This window comes from Lucilia cuprina, chromosome 5 (genome assembly GCF_022045245.1).
Source record: "Lucilia cuprina isolate Lc7/37 chromosome 5, ASM2204524v1, whole genome shotgun sequence".
NCBI classification, from domain to species: Eukaryota; Metazoa; Arthropoda; class Insecta; order Diptera; family Calliphoridae; genus Lucilia; species Lucilia cuprina.
This window is the reverse complement of record NC_060953.1, coordinates 49,666,000-49,681,555: the sequence shown is the minus strand read 5'-3', so window position 1 is coordinate 49,681,555 and position 15,556 is coordinate 49,666,000. Positions and strand designations below refer to the sequence as shown.

At 28.1% G+C, this 15,556-nt stretch overlaps 1 protein-coding gene across 12 annotated transcripts in view; it reads left to right on the top strand.

Moving 5' to 3' along the window:
* Positions 1–15,556, top strand: part of LOC111678401 (collagen alpha-1(XVIII) chain) — a 331,879-nt gene that overhangs the window by 203,547 nt on the left and 112,776 nt on the right. For all 12 annotated transcript variants that reach the window (XM_046953012.1, XM_046953011.1, XM_046953013.1 and 9 more), the window contains 2 exons: positions 5,013–5,582; positions 8,512–8,589. In XM_046953012.1, the coding sequence (XP_046808968.1) occupies positions 5,013–5,582; positions 8,512–8,589 (648 nt within the window). The remainder of the gene's footprint in view (positions 1–5,012; positions 5,583–8,511; positions 8,590–15,556) is intronic.

Below are 15,556 nucleotides of genomic sequence, written 5' to 3'. Positions count from 1 at the left end.
TAAGGGAAAAATCTATCTGTTTTATTATTAAAAAATTTTAGTAACATTTTATCAGTTTGATATTTTTTGCTTTAAAATACTTATCAATTAACCATTTTCATTATAAATTTACATATAAATATGTATATACGTATATTTGTATAGGAACAAACAGACCTACCTACATACATATATTTATCCTATTATATTTATGTAGATACATGTTGAAGTTCAAAACCTTTTTTACTCTTTAGTCACTATAAATACAAATACATATTGAAACTTTAGCTTAACTATAGCCCAACAGTTCGTGGTGACTGAATCGAATTTAAAAGTTTTTTTTTCTACCTTTTATGGTTATTATAAAATTGTCCAATTAATTGTTTATTTGTATTGGGTACAATTCTACTCTTTAGGTTACTTAGAGACATTAAAGTAACGATTGTGTTCCATTTATGTTGGTAACCAAAGACATATAAAGTAAAGTATCATAGAGTTGATGGCCAAGTTTACGGTTTACATTGACTACTACAAATATGCTGTGATTTCATGTATGTTTGGATGTGTGTGTGTATAAATTTACAGTGTACAATCATAATGGGTATGCAAAAACCAATATTCTTTTGTGAAGTTTACGTTTACAAACACACATACATACATAAATAGTTTATGTATTTTTGTCTATATAAATACATATATATACACTACTGTAAATTTATATACATATGTAAATATATGTGTATGTATAAATTTGTATTATGATAGTGTTTCACGCAGTAAATGAAAATTCATATTATTATCCAAAAAACAGAGTAGATTTTCCATTAAAACAGTTCTGAAAAATAAATTTTCATTATTTTTATGTAATAAAATCTTTAAATATTAAAACAAAAATATTTAAAAAAAGTTTTATCCCTTAATGATGTATTCTTGTTTCTCTAAGATTTCTTGCAACACCAGCTTTTTGTTTTAACATTTTCGTTTTTTAATTCTTTTAAATTTCTGTTTTGCATGTATTTCTAAACGTATTTTCTATAAGTTGAGTGCAAAAGGGTCAATATAAGTTTATGTTAGTCATCCGTATATGTAATACATTCACACAAATGTTGTCTAATACCCACATGTTAACACAATTTACAAACACACTAACAATTATAATTATATTAGGGATATACAAATTGAATACAATTCAAGTTACCTTCAAATTAAGGTATATAGTAACGACTATAGACTAGCTAATAGTTTCGACTATTGAATAGTCCATAAACTCGACTATAATCTAGACGATGGTCTCGAAAAGAGCTAGTCGATAGTCTCGACTGGTCCATACTTTTGATCATAGACTAGTCGATAGTCTCGACTATATATTAGCATATACTTGTCGATAGTCTCGAATATACCTTATCGATAGTCTCGAATATAGACTAGTCGACAGTCTCGACTATAGACTAGTCGACAGTCTCGACTATAGATTAGTCAATAGTCTCGACTATAGAATAGTGGATAGTCTCGACTATAGACTAGTCGATAGTCTCGACTATAGATTAGTCGATAGTCTCGACTATAGACTAGTCGATAGTCTCGACCATAGACTAGTCGATAGTCTCGACCATAGACTAGTCGATAGTCTCGACTATAGACTAGTCGATAGTCTCGATCATAGACTATTCGATAGTCTCGACCATAGACTAGTCGATAATCTCGACCATAGAATAGTCGATAGTTTCGACCATAGACTAGTCGATAGTCTCGAATATAGATTAGTCGATAGTCTCGACCATAGACTAGTCGATAGTCTCGACTATAGACTAGTCGATAGTCTCGACTATAGACTAGTCGATAGTCTCGACTATAGACTAGTCGATAGTCACGACTATAAGTTGATGGTCTCGACTATAGGCTAGTTGATGGTCTCGTAGACTATTTGATAGTCTTGACTATAGATTAGTCGAAAATAATGACTATAGACTTTTTGACAGTCTCGACTATAGACTTGCCGATAGTATCGACTATAGAACAGTCGATAGTCTTGACTATAGACAAGTAGATAGTCTCGACTATACACTAGTCGATAGTCTCGACTATTGACTAGTCGATAGTCTCGACTATTGACTAGTCGATAGTCTCGACTATAGATTAGTCGAAAATCTTGACTATAGAATAGTTGACAGTCTCGACTATAGACTTACTGATATTATCGACTATAGCCAAGTCGAAAGTCTCCACTATAAAATAGTATATGCTCAGGTCTCGAATGTAGACTGATAGAATATTTAAAAATAATAGGACCGTCCTCATAACGAACATACATAAAAGGAAAAGTACTGAAAAAAACTAAATATAATAAAATCCAAAAAAATTAACCATAACGCGCAACTAAGTTAAGGATTTATGTGGCATACAGCTTATTTCATATGATGATGGCTTATGAGACGTAACCGTAACATTTGAATACTTGAACCTTTCGCTCATACTACCTTCTCTAAAGGTTTTGTTTTTTATAAGTAATTTCCATGGAATGTGCCAACACAAATATACACAGACAGACTATAACACATACATGTAGGTAAAACTCACATATGTATGTTCATACTATTATCCTGCAGAACGTAGTATGGTATCGTTTTCTGTATTGTTAAGAGCAATATTACAATATACAAAAATATCAAATGTGCCAGAACCTGACAACACTTCAGGGTTATGTTAATATTTAAACATGTATGTATGTTAGAGAATTAGTTTGCATGTGTATTTATTTAACAATTTTGTTGTTTTTTTTTTCTTTAGTAAAAAGAATTTTAAGACGGTTATATAAAGTTAATGCGGTTAAAATGTTAAATTTTTCCTTCCCTTTAGTTGTTCCTGAATTGTGTTGTTTTAAAATTAAGGTTAAAATTTTCTCAAAAATTTCATAAACTGAAATAAGCTTAAAAATTATTTTTAACATTTGTTTGGTCTGTCTGTTTTTTAGTGGATGGAGTACTACTTTGTTTTAAACTTATTTGCTTAGTTAGTAGATCACAAAAAAACATACCATGGGTTAAATTGAAATTTTTTATGTGGATTTCTTTTTGCTTTATTTTTGGAAATTTATTCATAGTGGGCTTGGTAAACAGAAATGGATGCATTTTTTTGTTTGAAAATCTAAACTATTCACTCTAGTCTATTGTTGTGACTATAAACTAAATTATGTATTTATAGCCCAACTTTAGACGAGATTATAGGATAAAGTATATTACGGACTATAAACATGAGTATAGTACTGACTATATTATAAACTATAGGAAGTATATTATTAAAAACGAAATGATATTCACCACTTTAAAATACACGTTATTAAAATAACTATATTTCAAACTATAGTCCAAATTTTAGAACGGAGCAGATATAGTCCAAACTATAGACCAGATTATAGGCTATAGTCCAGACTATATACTATAGTCCAGACTATATACTATAGTCCAGACTATAGACTATATTCCATATAGTGCAGACTATAAAATATAGTCCAGACTATAGACTGTAGTCCAGACTATGAACTATAGTCCAGTCTATTGACAATAGTCTAGACTATAAACTATAGTCCAGAATATAGACTATAGTCCAGACTATAGACAATAGCCCAGACTGTAGAGAATAGTCCAGACCATAGACTATAGTCCATACTATAGACTATAGTCCAGACTATAGACAATAGGCCAGACTATAGACTGTAGTCCAGACTATAGACAATAGTCCAGACTATAGACTATAGTCCAGACTATAGACTATAGTCCAAACTATAGACTATAGTCCAGACTATAGACAATAGTCCAGACTATAGACAATAGTCCAGACTATAGACAATAGTCCAGACTATAGACTATAGTCCAGACTATAGACTATAGTCCAGACTATAGTCCATACTATAGACAATAGTCCAGACTATAGACTATAGTCCAGACTATAGACAATAGTCCAGACTATAGACTAAAGACTAAAGTGCATACTAAAGACTAAAGTGCATACTAAAGACTAAAGTGCATACTAAAGACTATAGTTCATACTATAGTTCAGACTACAGTCCAGACTATAGTCCAGACTACAATCCAGACTATAGTTCAGTCCAGACTATAGACAATAGTCCAGACTATAGGCAATAGTCCAGACTATAGACTATAGTCCAGACTATAGACAATAGTCCAGACTATAGACTAAAGACTAAAGTGCATACTAAAGACAGTCCAGATTAAAGTCCAGACTACAATCCAGACTATAGTCCAGACTATAGTCCAGACTATAGTCCAGACTATAGTTCAGGCTATAGTCCAGACTATAGTTCAGGCTATAGTCCAAACTACAGTCCAGACTATAGTGCAGACTATAGTTCAGACAATAGACTACAGTTCAGATTATATACTAAAGCCCAGTCTATAGACTAAAGTCTAGTCTTTAGACTATAATCCAGACTGTACACTAAAGTTCAGACTATAGTGCTGACTATTGGCTATAGTCCAATCTAATGACTGTATTCAAGACTATAGACTGTAGTGCAGACTAGAAAATAGTTATAGACCAGACCATAGTTCAGATTATAGAGAGGACCATATTTTTGATTGAGAGTATCACATACTTATCTATATTTATTTTAAACCTTTTTTCCAAACATATATGTATATAAGTATGTATACTACAATCCAACTCACTGTAATACAAAAATGTGTGTATGTAATTTTAACAAAATGTTATGTTGTTGTTGTTTTTGCAAAGCGGGTTTATAAAATGCCAACAACCATATTGCTTTGATTTCTTTGCTATACAGAAATGTTGATATGTATTTGCAATTGTATATGTATGTATGTATTTATGGTGGTAAATTGAATTTTAGCGTTATGAAAAAAAATTGGCTTAACGCTTTTTTTTACGGACAAGTTAAGCATATTACAGTATTACATATATTAAGCTTAACAATAATGTTATTTTACAAAGTTAACACGATAAAGCTTTATTTATATGGAAGAAAAACTCAATTTTCTTTTATCTTTTCCTTACAGGGTCATACTGGACCCCATGGACCCAGCGGTGCCAAAGGTGAACCAGGACAACCGGGTATACCAGGTATTTCGGGAGCTCCTGGTGCTCCTGGACTCAAAGGTGATCGTGGTCTGCCGGGTGAGATAGGTCCCATGGGTCCACCCGGCCCCGCCGGACAAATAGTCTATGCCGATATGCCATTTGGTTTACAGAATACAACACAGTGTACATGCCCTGCCGGACCAGCAGGTCCTATAGGTCCACGTGGCCCACCCGGTTATGATGGTGCACCCGGTTTGAACGGTGAGCCGGGTCCAGCTGGTTCGATCGGTTTGACCGGCCTGCCTGGTGCAAAAGGCGAGAAAGGCGAAAAAGGTTTGCGTGGTTTGGCTGGACCGAAAGGTGATCGCGGACCTGAGGGTCCACCAGGACAGGCCTTTTTCGCTGGTGGTTTCGAAGGCATGGCTATGAATGGCACCAAAGGTGACAAGGGAGATAAGGGTATGCGTGGTCGTCGCGGCAAACCGGGAACAGCTGGACCAATCGGACCTCCGGGCAAACCAGGTTTAATGGGCGAAATGGGACATGCGGTAAGTTGCAAAGTACTTTTACATTGATTTTTTTATTTAGAGAACTGAGAACCATGTGTGAGTGAAAAGGCTTAAAAACAATTTCAATTAAAATCCAAATAAAGTAGAAATTTTTTTAATTTATAATCAACTCAAAACTCTCAAACTAACTTTTAACATAAAAACCAGCAAAAATCCCTCAACTTTATACCATAAAAAATACCACATCAAAATTTTTGAGAAAAAACCCCGATAAACATAAATATGTTTATGTTGTTTATACTCCTCATATTCATAGTTTTGTTGTTCAACAGCTTAAACGAAAATCTTCTTTTTACTACAACATAGTTGGTAGCAAAAATCTCTCCATAACTAACTGTGACAATAGCCTCTGAAGTTTGATGTTATTTACTGTGAAAAAAAACCTTTACAAAAAAAAAAAAAAATTACACAAAATGTGGCAAAATATTTAATGGAAAAAATTGTTATTTGCAACACAACAACGCTGCAGCTGACCCCATAACTGAGTAAACAACAATATTTCTGTTAAACAATATGCAACAACTAAAATATAATATCAACAACAGCCGAAACAGCAGCAAGAACTATCACTACAACTAAAAGTAGTTTTAGCTATACAATACATAGTTTTACTACAATGATGATGACGAGGGCTAACTACAGCAGTTTGCTGGTAACAAACTTTTCTTTCTAACATTAACTAACCAAAAAAAAGTTTTTTCTTTCTTTCTCTGTAAAATTGTATTAGGAGAACGAATATAGAAACTTTTTCTTTAGCGGCAACAAAACTTTTTTATTTCATATTTAAATAAAGTGTGGAGGCTGAATGGTTACTCATAGTTGTTGCTGCTGCTGTTTCGGTTATTCACTCATTCATAATATGAAATCTTTTAACTAAACTTAAAAACAGGATTAATCCTGTAAATGAAACGATATACAAATAAATAATTAAATTTATAAATAAGATGAGAATGATGGATAGACAAGCAAAAAGGACATGTTAAATGTGTTGCCTAGAAGTTTTCGTAAAATTTAAAAGAATATTTTTAATTTTTTTTTAGAAAATTTTTGAAAATTTTCTCTTTTACTAGAAAATAGTTGGAAATTTTGCTCTTTTTGAAGAAAATTTTTCGGAGTTTTCTTATTTTATAATTTTTTTTTAAAAATTTTCTTTTTATTTTGGATAAAATTCTATTTTTATTTAATATTTCCAAGAAATTTTCTGTAAATTTCTATTTTTAAAAACAATTTTTATAGAAATTTTCGGGTAATTTCTATTTTCTTACAAAACTTTTCTTTTTAAAGAAAATGTTTGTAAAAGTTCTCTTTTTATAGAAAATATTCATAAAATTTTAATTTTTAAAGAAAATTTTTTAAAAATTTCTCTTTTAATAGAATTTTTTTTGGAAATTTTCTCTTTTTTTATAAAAACTTTTTCAAAATTTTCTCTTTCATAGAAAATTTCTCTTTTTTCCTAAAGTTTTTTAGGAAAAAGTTACTTTTTGTAGAAAATTTTCGGAAATTTTATAATTTTATATCTCATTAAAAATATTATGTTCTCAATTTATGGAAAATTTCTCTATTTATAGAAAATATTTGCAAAATTTCTCTTTTTAGGACAATTTTTCGAAAATTTATCTTTTTTATAAAAAAATTTTCTTTTTTTTCATAAAGCTTTTATGAAAATGTCTCTCTTTGTAGAAAATTTTCGAAAATTATATAATATTTTAGAAAATGTTATCATTTTAAAGAAATTGTTCTCATTTTAAACAAAATTTTCTCTCTGTTCATAGAAAACTTTTCTTTTTATAGAAAAATTTAGGAAAATTTCACGTTTTTTTTTCAAAAAATTGTAGAAAAATTTCTCTTTTCATTGAAAATTTAACTTTTTATAGAAAATTTTTTTTAAAATATCTCTTTTTATACAGAATTATCTTTTTACAGAAATTTTTAATGATTTTTTTTAGAAAACTTTAGAAAACATTTTTTAGAAATGAAAAATATCCAGTTTATAGAAAGCTTTAGGAAAGTTTTTAGTTTTACAAAAATTTATTTTATTTCAGTTTATCAAAAAATTTTAGAAAAAATTTCTCTTTTTATTGAAAATTTTACTTCTTACAGAAATTTTTCGAAAATTTTTATATTTTTATATGTTTTCCAACAAATTTATCTTTTTACAGAAAATTTTGAGGAATTTTGTAGAAAATTTTCGGAATGTCTCTTAAACTTAAAAACACTTCTAATTTTTTAGAAAAATTAAGAAACGTGTTTCATTTTATAGAAAGAAAATTTTAATTTTTATAGAAAAGTTTTTGTTTATATCACTTTTTTAAGAAAAGTTTAGTATAAAAAATCTTCTAAGTATTTATACTTAAGTATAATGCATATATGCATTGTGTTAACACATATTTGCTGTGTACTTGGTATAGGGTACTCAAAAGAAAAGAAAGAAAAAAAAAAAACAACTTCGAAACAATATGGACATTTTCAGACTGACAACTAATGTAACTTTTAGCTTTAAGCGGTAAATATGTTTAAAAAAATTCAACTTTTTTATTTCAGTTTCTGTTTTATTTCAATGTTTTTATTCATAAATAAAATGAATTTTTTCCCCTTATCATGAGATTGCATTAGAGACCGGCTGACACAACCCTCTGGAAATTTTAATAAAGAAAATTTTTTGCGCTTTAAGTTTTTTTACATTTTATTATATTTTTTCATTACAACAAATGTATTAGTTTTCTTTTTAATTGATATCTAACATACATTCTATATAGGGTTCTGAAAGGGACATGCTAATAGTTGAAAATGAGGGTAATGAAAATTTGGAAATATAGAATAAAATGGTTTCTCAAGTTCTCAATTAGTTATGTTTTTTATACTGCTATAAATTTATTAATATTTATTTTGAATATTTAACTTTCAACAGGGTCGTCCAGGTATGCCAGGACCAAAAGGTGATATGGGTCCAAAGGGACCTAAAGGAGACTCAGGAGGTCGTGAAGGGGTAAGTACAAAAGTAGAAAAAGTTATAATTAAAAGAAAAAAAACAAATTTAATTTTATAAACCGAATTCGAAAACATTACTTTATATTTATTTATTTTGTTTGCAAATTGCATATGAATTTAATTAAAACCTACACATTTGTCTTATTATAGACGAAAATAGCTAAAAATTGCACAAAATATAATTTTCTCCAAAAAAAGTACCAACTTCTCATAATTTTCTTATAAAAACCTCTAATAAGTTCTATGACCTGTATAAAGTGTCTATAATAACATTTATATCAAAATCTGTCCTCTTTCTTTCGTATGACATTCGTAATAAGTAAAATATGACTTAAATAGAAGAAAATACTAAATTTATAAGAAATCATCTCAATCATAAAAAAAAAAATATGCTCAATTGAGATTTGTTTAACTTAATTCTAGCGTAATGAATGACAACTCTTGAAAAAAATGAAAATTGTACTTTTATATAAAAAGCTCTTTTGCAAAATAGAAATAAATAAGTATGTACATTTTTACTTACAACTAAACTAGAAATTTCTCCTTAAGCAAAATGTCAAAAGAAAATGTCGAAAAAAAAGAATTCCCCAAAAATATCATGTTTTATATGGCGACACAAATATTTTTAGCTTAGCTACTAAATGCGATTAAAAAAAATATTACACTTAGACCTTGTTTGGCAAGGATTGAAAAATTTTAAAATATTTTAAAAATTCAATCGTTAATTGTATTTCCTAATTACATATATGAAAATCAGTCCATTTTTAATTTAATTGAAATTGAAAAAATTTCGAAAAAATGCATGTTTCTCTTCAGAGCATTGTTATTTTCTATTCCCTGTGTGTTTTTTTTATAGTATCTCTGAAACCCACTCAGGTATTTTAAATATGCTCTTTTGAAATATAAAGTTCAGCAATGTTGTTAATCTAAAAAAGAAACGTCATTCAAACAATAAAATGAAATAATAAATAAACGAATTTTAATAAATTTACTAAAGAAGAAGTTAAAAAAATATATAAATTAAGAAAAAACCACAAACAAAAAAGAGACAATTAAATACAAATAAATTTATTATTTAAAGGAATTTTTGCTTTTTTTAGAAATTTCATAAAAATGTAAGATGAAACATAAAATCTATATTTTTTTAAATTTTGAAAATAATTTCCCTTTTAAAGACAATTTTTGCAAATTTTCTTCTTTTTTTGCAAAATTTACAGAAAATTGCTTTTTTACAAAATAATTTTCGAAAAATATTTCTTTTTAAAAGAAAATTTAAGCTATATTTTTCTTTTAATAAAAATTATGAGAAAAATTTAAATTTTTGAAGAAAATTTCCCTTTTTGTAGAAAATTTAGAAACATTTCTCTTTTTATAGATAATTTTCGGAAAATTTTCTCATTAATAAAAAATTTTTCGAAAATTTATCTTTTAATAGAAAATTTGCAATTTTTTCTTAATAGAAAATTGGCAAAAATTTCGATTTTTATAAAAAATTTTTAAAAAATTTCTTTTTTCTTTCGAAATTTTATTTATACAAAATGTTTGTGGAAATTTTCACTTTTTATGTTAAATTTTCTCTTTTTATAGCCATTTTCTTTTGTAAACTCTAACTTTTTTAATTTGTTAAAAATAATAGAAAAAAATGAGAATTTTTTTCTTTGTACAAAAAGTTTCTCTTAGAATAGAGAATTTCCAGAAAATGTCACTTTTTTAGAAATGTCTCTTTTATAGAAATGGTTTATAGAACATTTTGCAAAATTAACATTTTATAGAAAATTTCTCGTTTTATAGAAAGTTTTCGGAAATTATCCTATTTTATAGAAAAATTTCGAAACAAAATTTTGGATTTCTCAAGAAAATTTTCAATTTTATAGAAAAATTTCGAAACAAAATTTTTAATTTCTCAAGAAAATTTTCAAAATTTCTGAAAATTTTCTCGTTTTGTATAAAATTTTGGAAAAATGTTACTTTTTTGAAAAAAATTCAAAATTATCGTGTTTAGAATTTCATGAAATATGTTCAAGACATTCATAAATTTTTATACCCTACACCACATTAGTATAAGAAGTACTTTTGTTGTTATCGGCATAAAATCATTTTCTGAGTCGATTTATCTATGTCCGTCCGTCCACCCGCCAGTCTGTAAATTTTTAAGATAATTCAATAAAATTTCCATACTAGCCTTAATGACCCTTATGAACTTTATAATTATAGGGCCTCATGGACTCTAGCCCTTATAAAAAGCCTTCTTTAAAATTTTACTTAAATGTCCACTATTTTATTTAACAATAAATAGCTTAATTATATCTAATTCAACTTAAATGCTTTGTTATCAAAACTGAATCACATTTTAAATGTATCGTATTATATAATTGGCCTCGCCCGACTATAATTTCTTACATGTTTTTTTATTGAAAATTTTTGAAAATTAAATTTATTATGAAAACTTAATCACATTTTGAATTTGTAACATATGTAAGGTATTATATGGTCATCCTTGAACGACAATACTTGTTTTTTCATAGAAAAATTTTTTTGTATTAAATTTTTTTACATAATTTCTCTAAAAGTTTACCCTTTTATTGACATTTTGTTTATATATTTTTTATTCCTGTTATATTTCGTTTTTAATCAAGTCTAAGCCATTTTTGGCACATTTTTCTATACCCAAATGTTCTTTGGAGAATTTTGTATTATTTTAAGTCCCAATTCCCTTGCAAATTTAAACTAATATTTAATGTTTATAAAAACTATAGAAAACAATTAAAACCTTTTAAAAAGGGAAATTAAAAAATATACATGTATTGTTGTGAAATTGTTGTCATCTTTTAAGCTTCAAATGGATCCAGAAGAAGCACACACTTTATCAAATTAAATGTCCTTTAAAGATACATTTACCCAACAAACATAAACAATTTTATTTCCATATCATAAATTTGATGATGTGTCAGTCTATCAGTTTTTGCTCAGAGGTTCGATTCCTATTGTCATCGTCATCCTGCTCGATTCAAAAGTTAGAAAATATAAACCTAATTAGTAAATTGTTGTTGCAATACCCATAAAAATAAATTTCCCTAATATTGAAATTAGAGGGAAACTCTTTCGTAGTGAAGTTTGCTGGGTTTTAACATGCATTAATAACATACATATGTATGTGTTTATATGAAATTGTGTAAGAGATATAATGTCCATATGTATGCGTTATAAGAGTGTGTTGATAGTTTCGTGTAAATATACTTTTATTTGTATATCCCAGCAGATTTTTTATGAAGTCCCACTCAGATAAAATCTATTTAGAGACAATTAAGAATCACATAGAATACAATAAGTGTTTGCTGAACTAAAAATTTTTGTTCTCAACTTTAACAGCGAACTGTAGGGATACGTACACTTGTAGTACATATGTGTAATAGTTTATATGTGTGTGATAAGTCTTTAACGACTAATAAAGCCTCTTGTTCTTTTATAGTACTTGAAATGACTTTTCTTGACTACTTTAGAGACTCATTACGCCAAATACACAAACACTTGTACACATACTTATACACACTACTGCAAATATTGAAAATGGAAAAAGAAGTAAAACTTCAGCTTATATAGTAAATACTACCAACAAAAATATGTACATACATTAGGATATCCTTAATATTTATGGAAGATAAAAAGAAAAAATAATTAACCCGAGAAAAATTACGTACATCTGGTTAAAAGTGAATTTGCTTTATACACATTACTTTCGCGTCTCATTCACTTGGGCAGTTCCTGCAATTCACATAGTTCCTTAATAAATCTGTAAGCTACTATTTAAAGAGCTGGACATTTGCAGAGCATCTGAAAACCTTTTAAATTCTTCCTAATTTCCAAATTCATCTCAGCTGAATAGTTAAATTAGCAAACCAATTAGCTTTTCCGTAGTGATTTTATGTTTTCTGAATTTTAAATAATTTTCTGAAGAAGACTTTGTATAGGGAGTTGAGTTAAATGAAATCCAGTAAAATTCGGACTTACATCAAACTTAGTTGTATGGGATCAAAAGCCATATTTTGTGGGGTACGGAGCTAGGTGAAATAATGAACTAATTTTAACCATTTTCGTCCTTGAGTCAAAAGGAACGTTTGTATCAAATTTCAACAAACGATCTTGCAAATTGCTACCTGTAGTTTGCTAACAAAGTTAAAATGGACAGATAGACGGACGAGCATAGCTACATTGATTCAGAGAATGATTCTGAACCTATTGATATATTTTATGGTGGACACTCGCAGAGAAAAAACGTCATTGTGCTTACCATGTTCTAAGTGCAACTGATTTTAACCATTTTCGTCCTTGAGTCAAAAGAACCGTTTGTGTCAAATTTCAATAAATTATCTTGCAAATTTCGACTTGTTGTTTGCTATCAAAGTTTACATGTACAGACAGACGGACGGACATATCTACATTGATTCAGAAAATGATTCTGAACCGATTGATATATTTTATGGTGGGCACACGCAGAGAAAAAACGTGATTGTGGTAACAATGTTCTAAGATCAACATATTATGATTAAAAATTATGATTGTATGTTTTTAATAACAATATATTCTTACATTGAACATAGTTTAGTTATAGTAACCAGTGTGGAACCATTTTTTTTAAATTTGCAAACTTATCAGCAATTCTGTTTAGAAATTGATTTATTCAGCTAAGTTAAATTTTGTTTTTGTGAAGTAATTGTAGATAATTGATAATTAAAAGCAGAATTCATTTAAGTAAGAAAAATCTAATAAGAGAATATATTTTCCAATTCAGCTAAAAAAAATTAAAAAAAATGAGTTTTATCTCTTTAAATTCAAAAATTTATAACATTTGCTTAGCTGAATTTGGTTTTTATACCCTTTTTGTAAAAATTAGAAAGAAAAATCTAATGAGAGAATATATTTTCCAATTCAGCTAAAGAAATTTTTTTAAAATTTACAACTCACCATAGCTGAATAATATGTTTTTAAAATTACAAACAAACCTAACTTTTTCTTAGCTGAATTTGATTTTGTACACTATTTGTAAACAATTGTTAAGAAAAATCAAATTAGAATATATATTTCAGAATTCAGCTAAAGAAAATTAAAAAAAAAAATTACAATTCACCAAAGCTGAATAGCATATAATATTGAATAGCAAATTTATGAGAAGCTAGGCTAATATCTACAATACATACATATGTATATACTGATATGTATACTCATTTATGTACTTCAGAATATACTTACACATACTGCAGTGAAGTTTTTTTCGCATTTAGTTTACTTAGTTATTGTGCCACACATATGTACAAACATACGTACATACATATGCATTATGTATACATGTTTCTATGTATATATAAACGTGTTTTATATGCAGTATTATATATGAACTAACCAACACTAGTATAATTTTAGTCCAGTTTTCTAATAATAAAGTTTTGGTGGGTTGTCAGGTTAAATGTTTTCAACTGATTTCATTTGTAGAAATGATGTTATTTCCTCTCCAGTACCAAATCACCATTCCATCAACCAACACTTTCATTTAATATAGTTATATATATAAGCAACCTTTTGTCTGTCTGTTAAAGGTAAAAAGCTAAGAAAAATATCCATGCAAAAAATGCCATCTAAAGTGTAACTCATTACAATGTTTATAAAGTATAACTAGTAGTGAACATAAAGCAAATGAGGTAAGAAAAAGTTAAGATCATAAATACATATTGTTGTTATAACAAGCTGTTTAGCTACTTGGTTTAAAGGACTAAATATAAGCGTATGTATGTGTGTGTGTATGTTTGAACAGTAGAATCAAGATTTATACAGCATAGTTGTCGGTATATAACAACGGAAATATTATCAACAGCACACTACTTGTTTTCGAAAAATATTCAAGTATTAAAAAAAAACAAGAAAAACATAAACATGTAACTTTTGCTGCAATATTGTTGTCATTGTATCTACTTAAATAACAATCTACCGACAAAACGCATTGTATTTATTAGGTTGTAGTTACGAATTTTAAAAACAAAATAGTTTTTCGTTCTCTACTAAAAAATTAAAATTATTAAGAACATTCCTTTTAAATTTTGTTCCACGGAAAAATTTTTGTATTTTGGCTATATTTCTACTCTTTCTATAAATGCAACATATGTACATTTTCCTATTTTGTTGTTTAATTTTTTCCCCCAACCTAATAATGTTTTTTTATTACTCTTAAGTCTTCTACTTGAGGTTGTTCTTAAAATAATAAGTCTTTACTTTGTTCATTCTAAACATTTGCTATTATCATAAATACCTCTTAAACTCTGGCGACCAAACGCTAAGGGAATACTTATTGCAATAAACGTATAATAAGAGTATTTATTTGTTTTTGTATTCTCTTTTTTTTTACTTAAAGTTAAGTTTTCCCTTTGTTTTATATGTACATACTAGTTACATGATTTTGCAACATTTACAACTTCAAGGGGTCGTTAAAGTAACTTTCTTGGTACACCAGAAAACAAAATGACTCCTTATAAGCAAGAGGCAAATACTTACCGTTCCCGTTTACCAATAAGTACTTTAATAAGTACATACACATAGGAAGATACATAGTGGATTGTAGATTAAACTATAGAGTATAAATGATACTACAGATTTGGCTATAGACTAGACTATAGCCTAAACTATATACTAGACTATTGACTAGACTATATACTAGACTATAGACTAGACTATTGACTAGACTAGATTATAGACTAGACTATAGACTAGACTATAGACTAGACTATAGACTAGACTATAGACTAAACTATAGACTAGACTATATACTATACTATAGACTAGACTATGGACTAGACTATAGACTAGACTATATACTAGACTATATACTAGACTATAGACTAGACTATAGACTAGACTATAGACTAGACTATAGTCTAGACTATAGACTAGACTATAGTCTAGACTATAGACTAGACTAT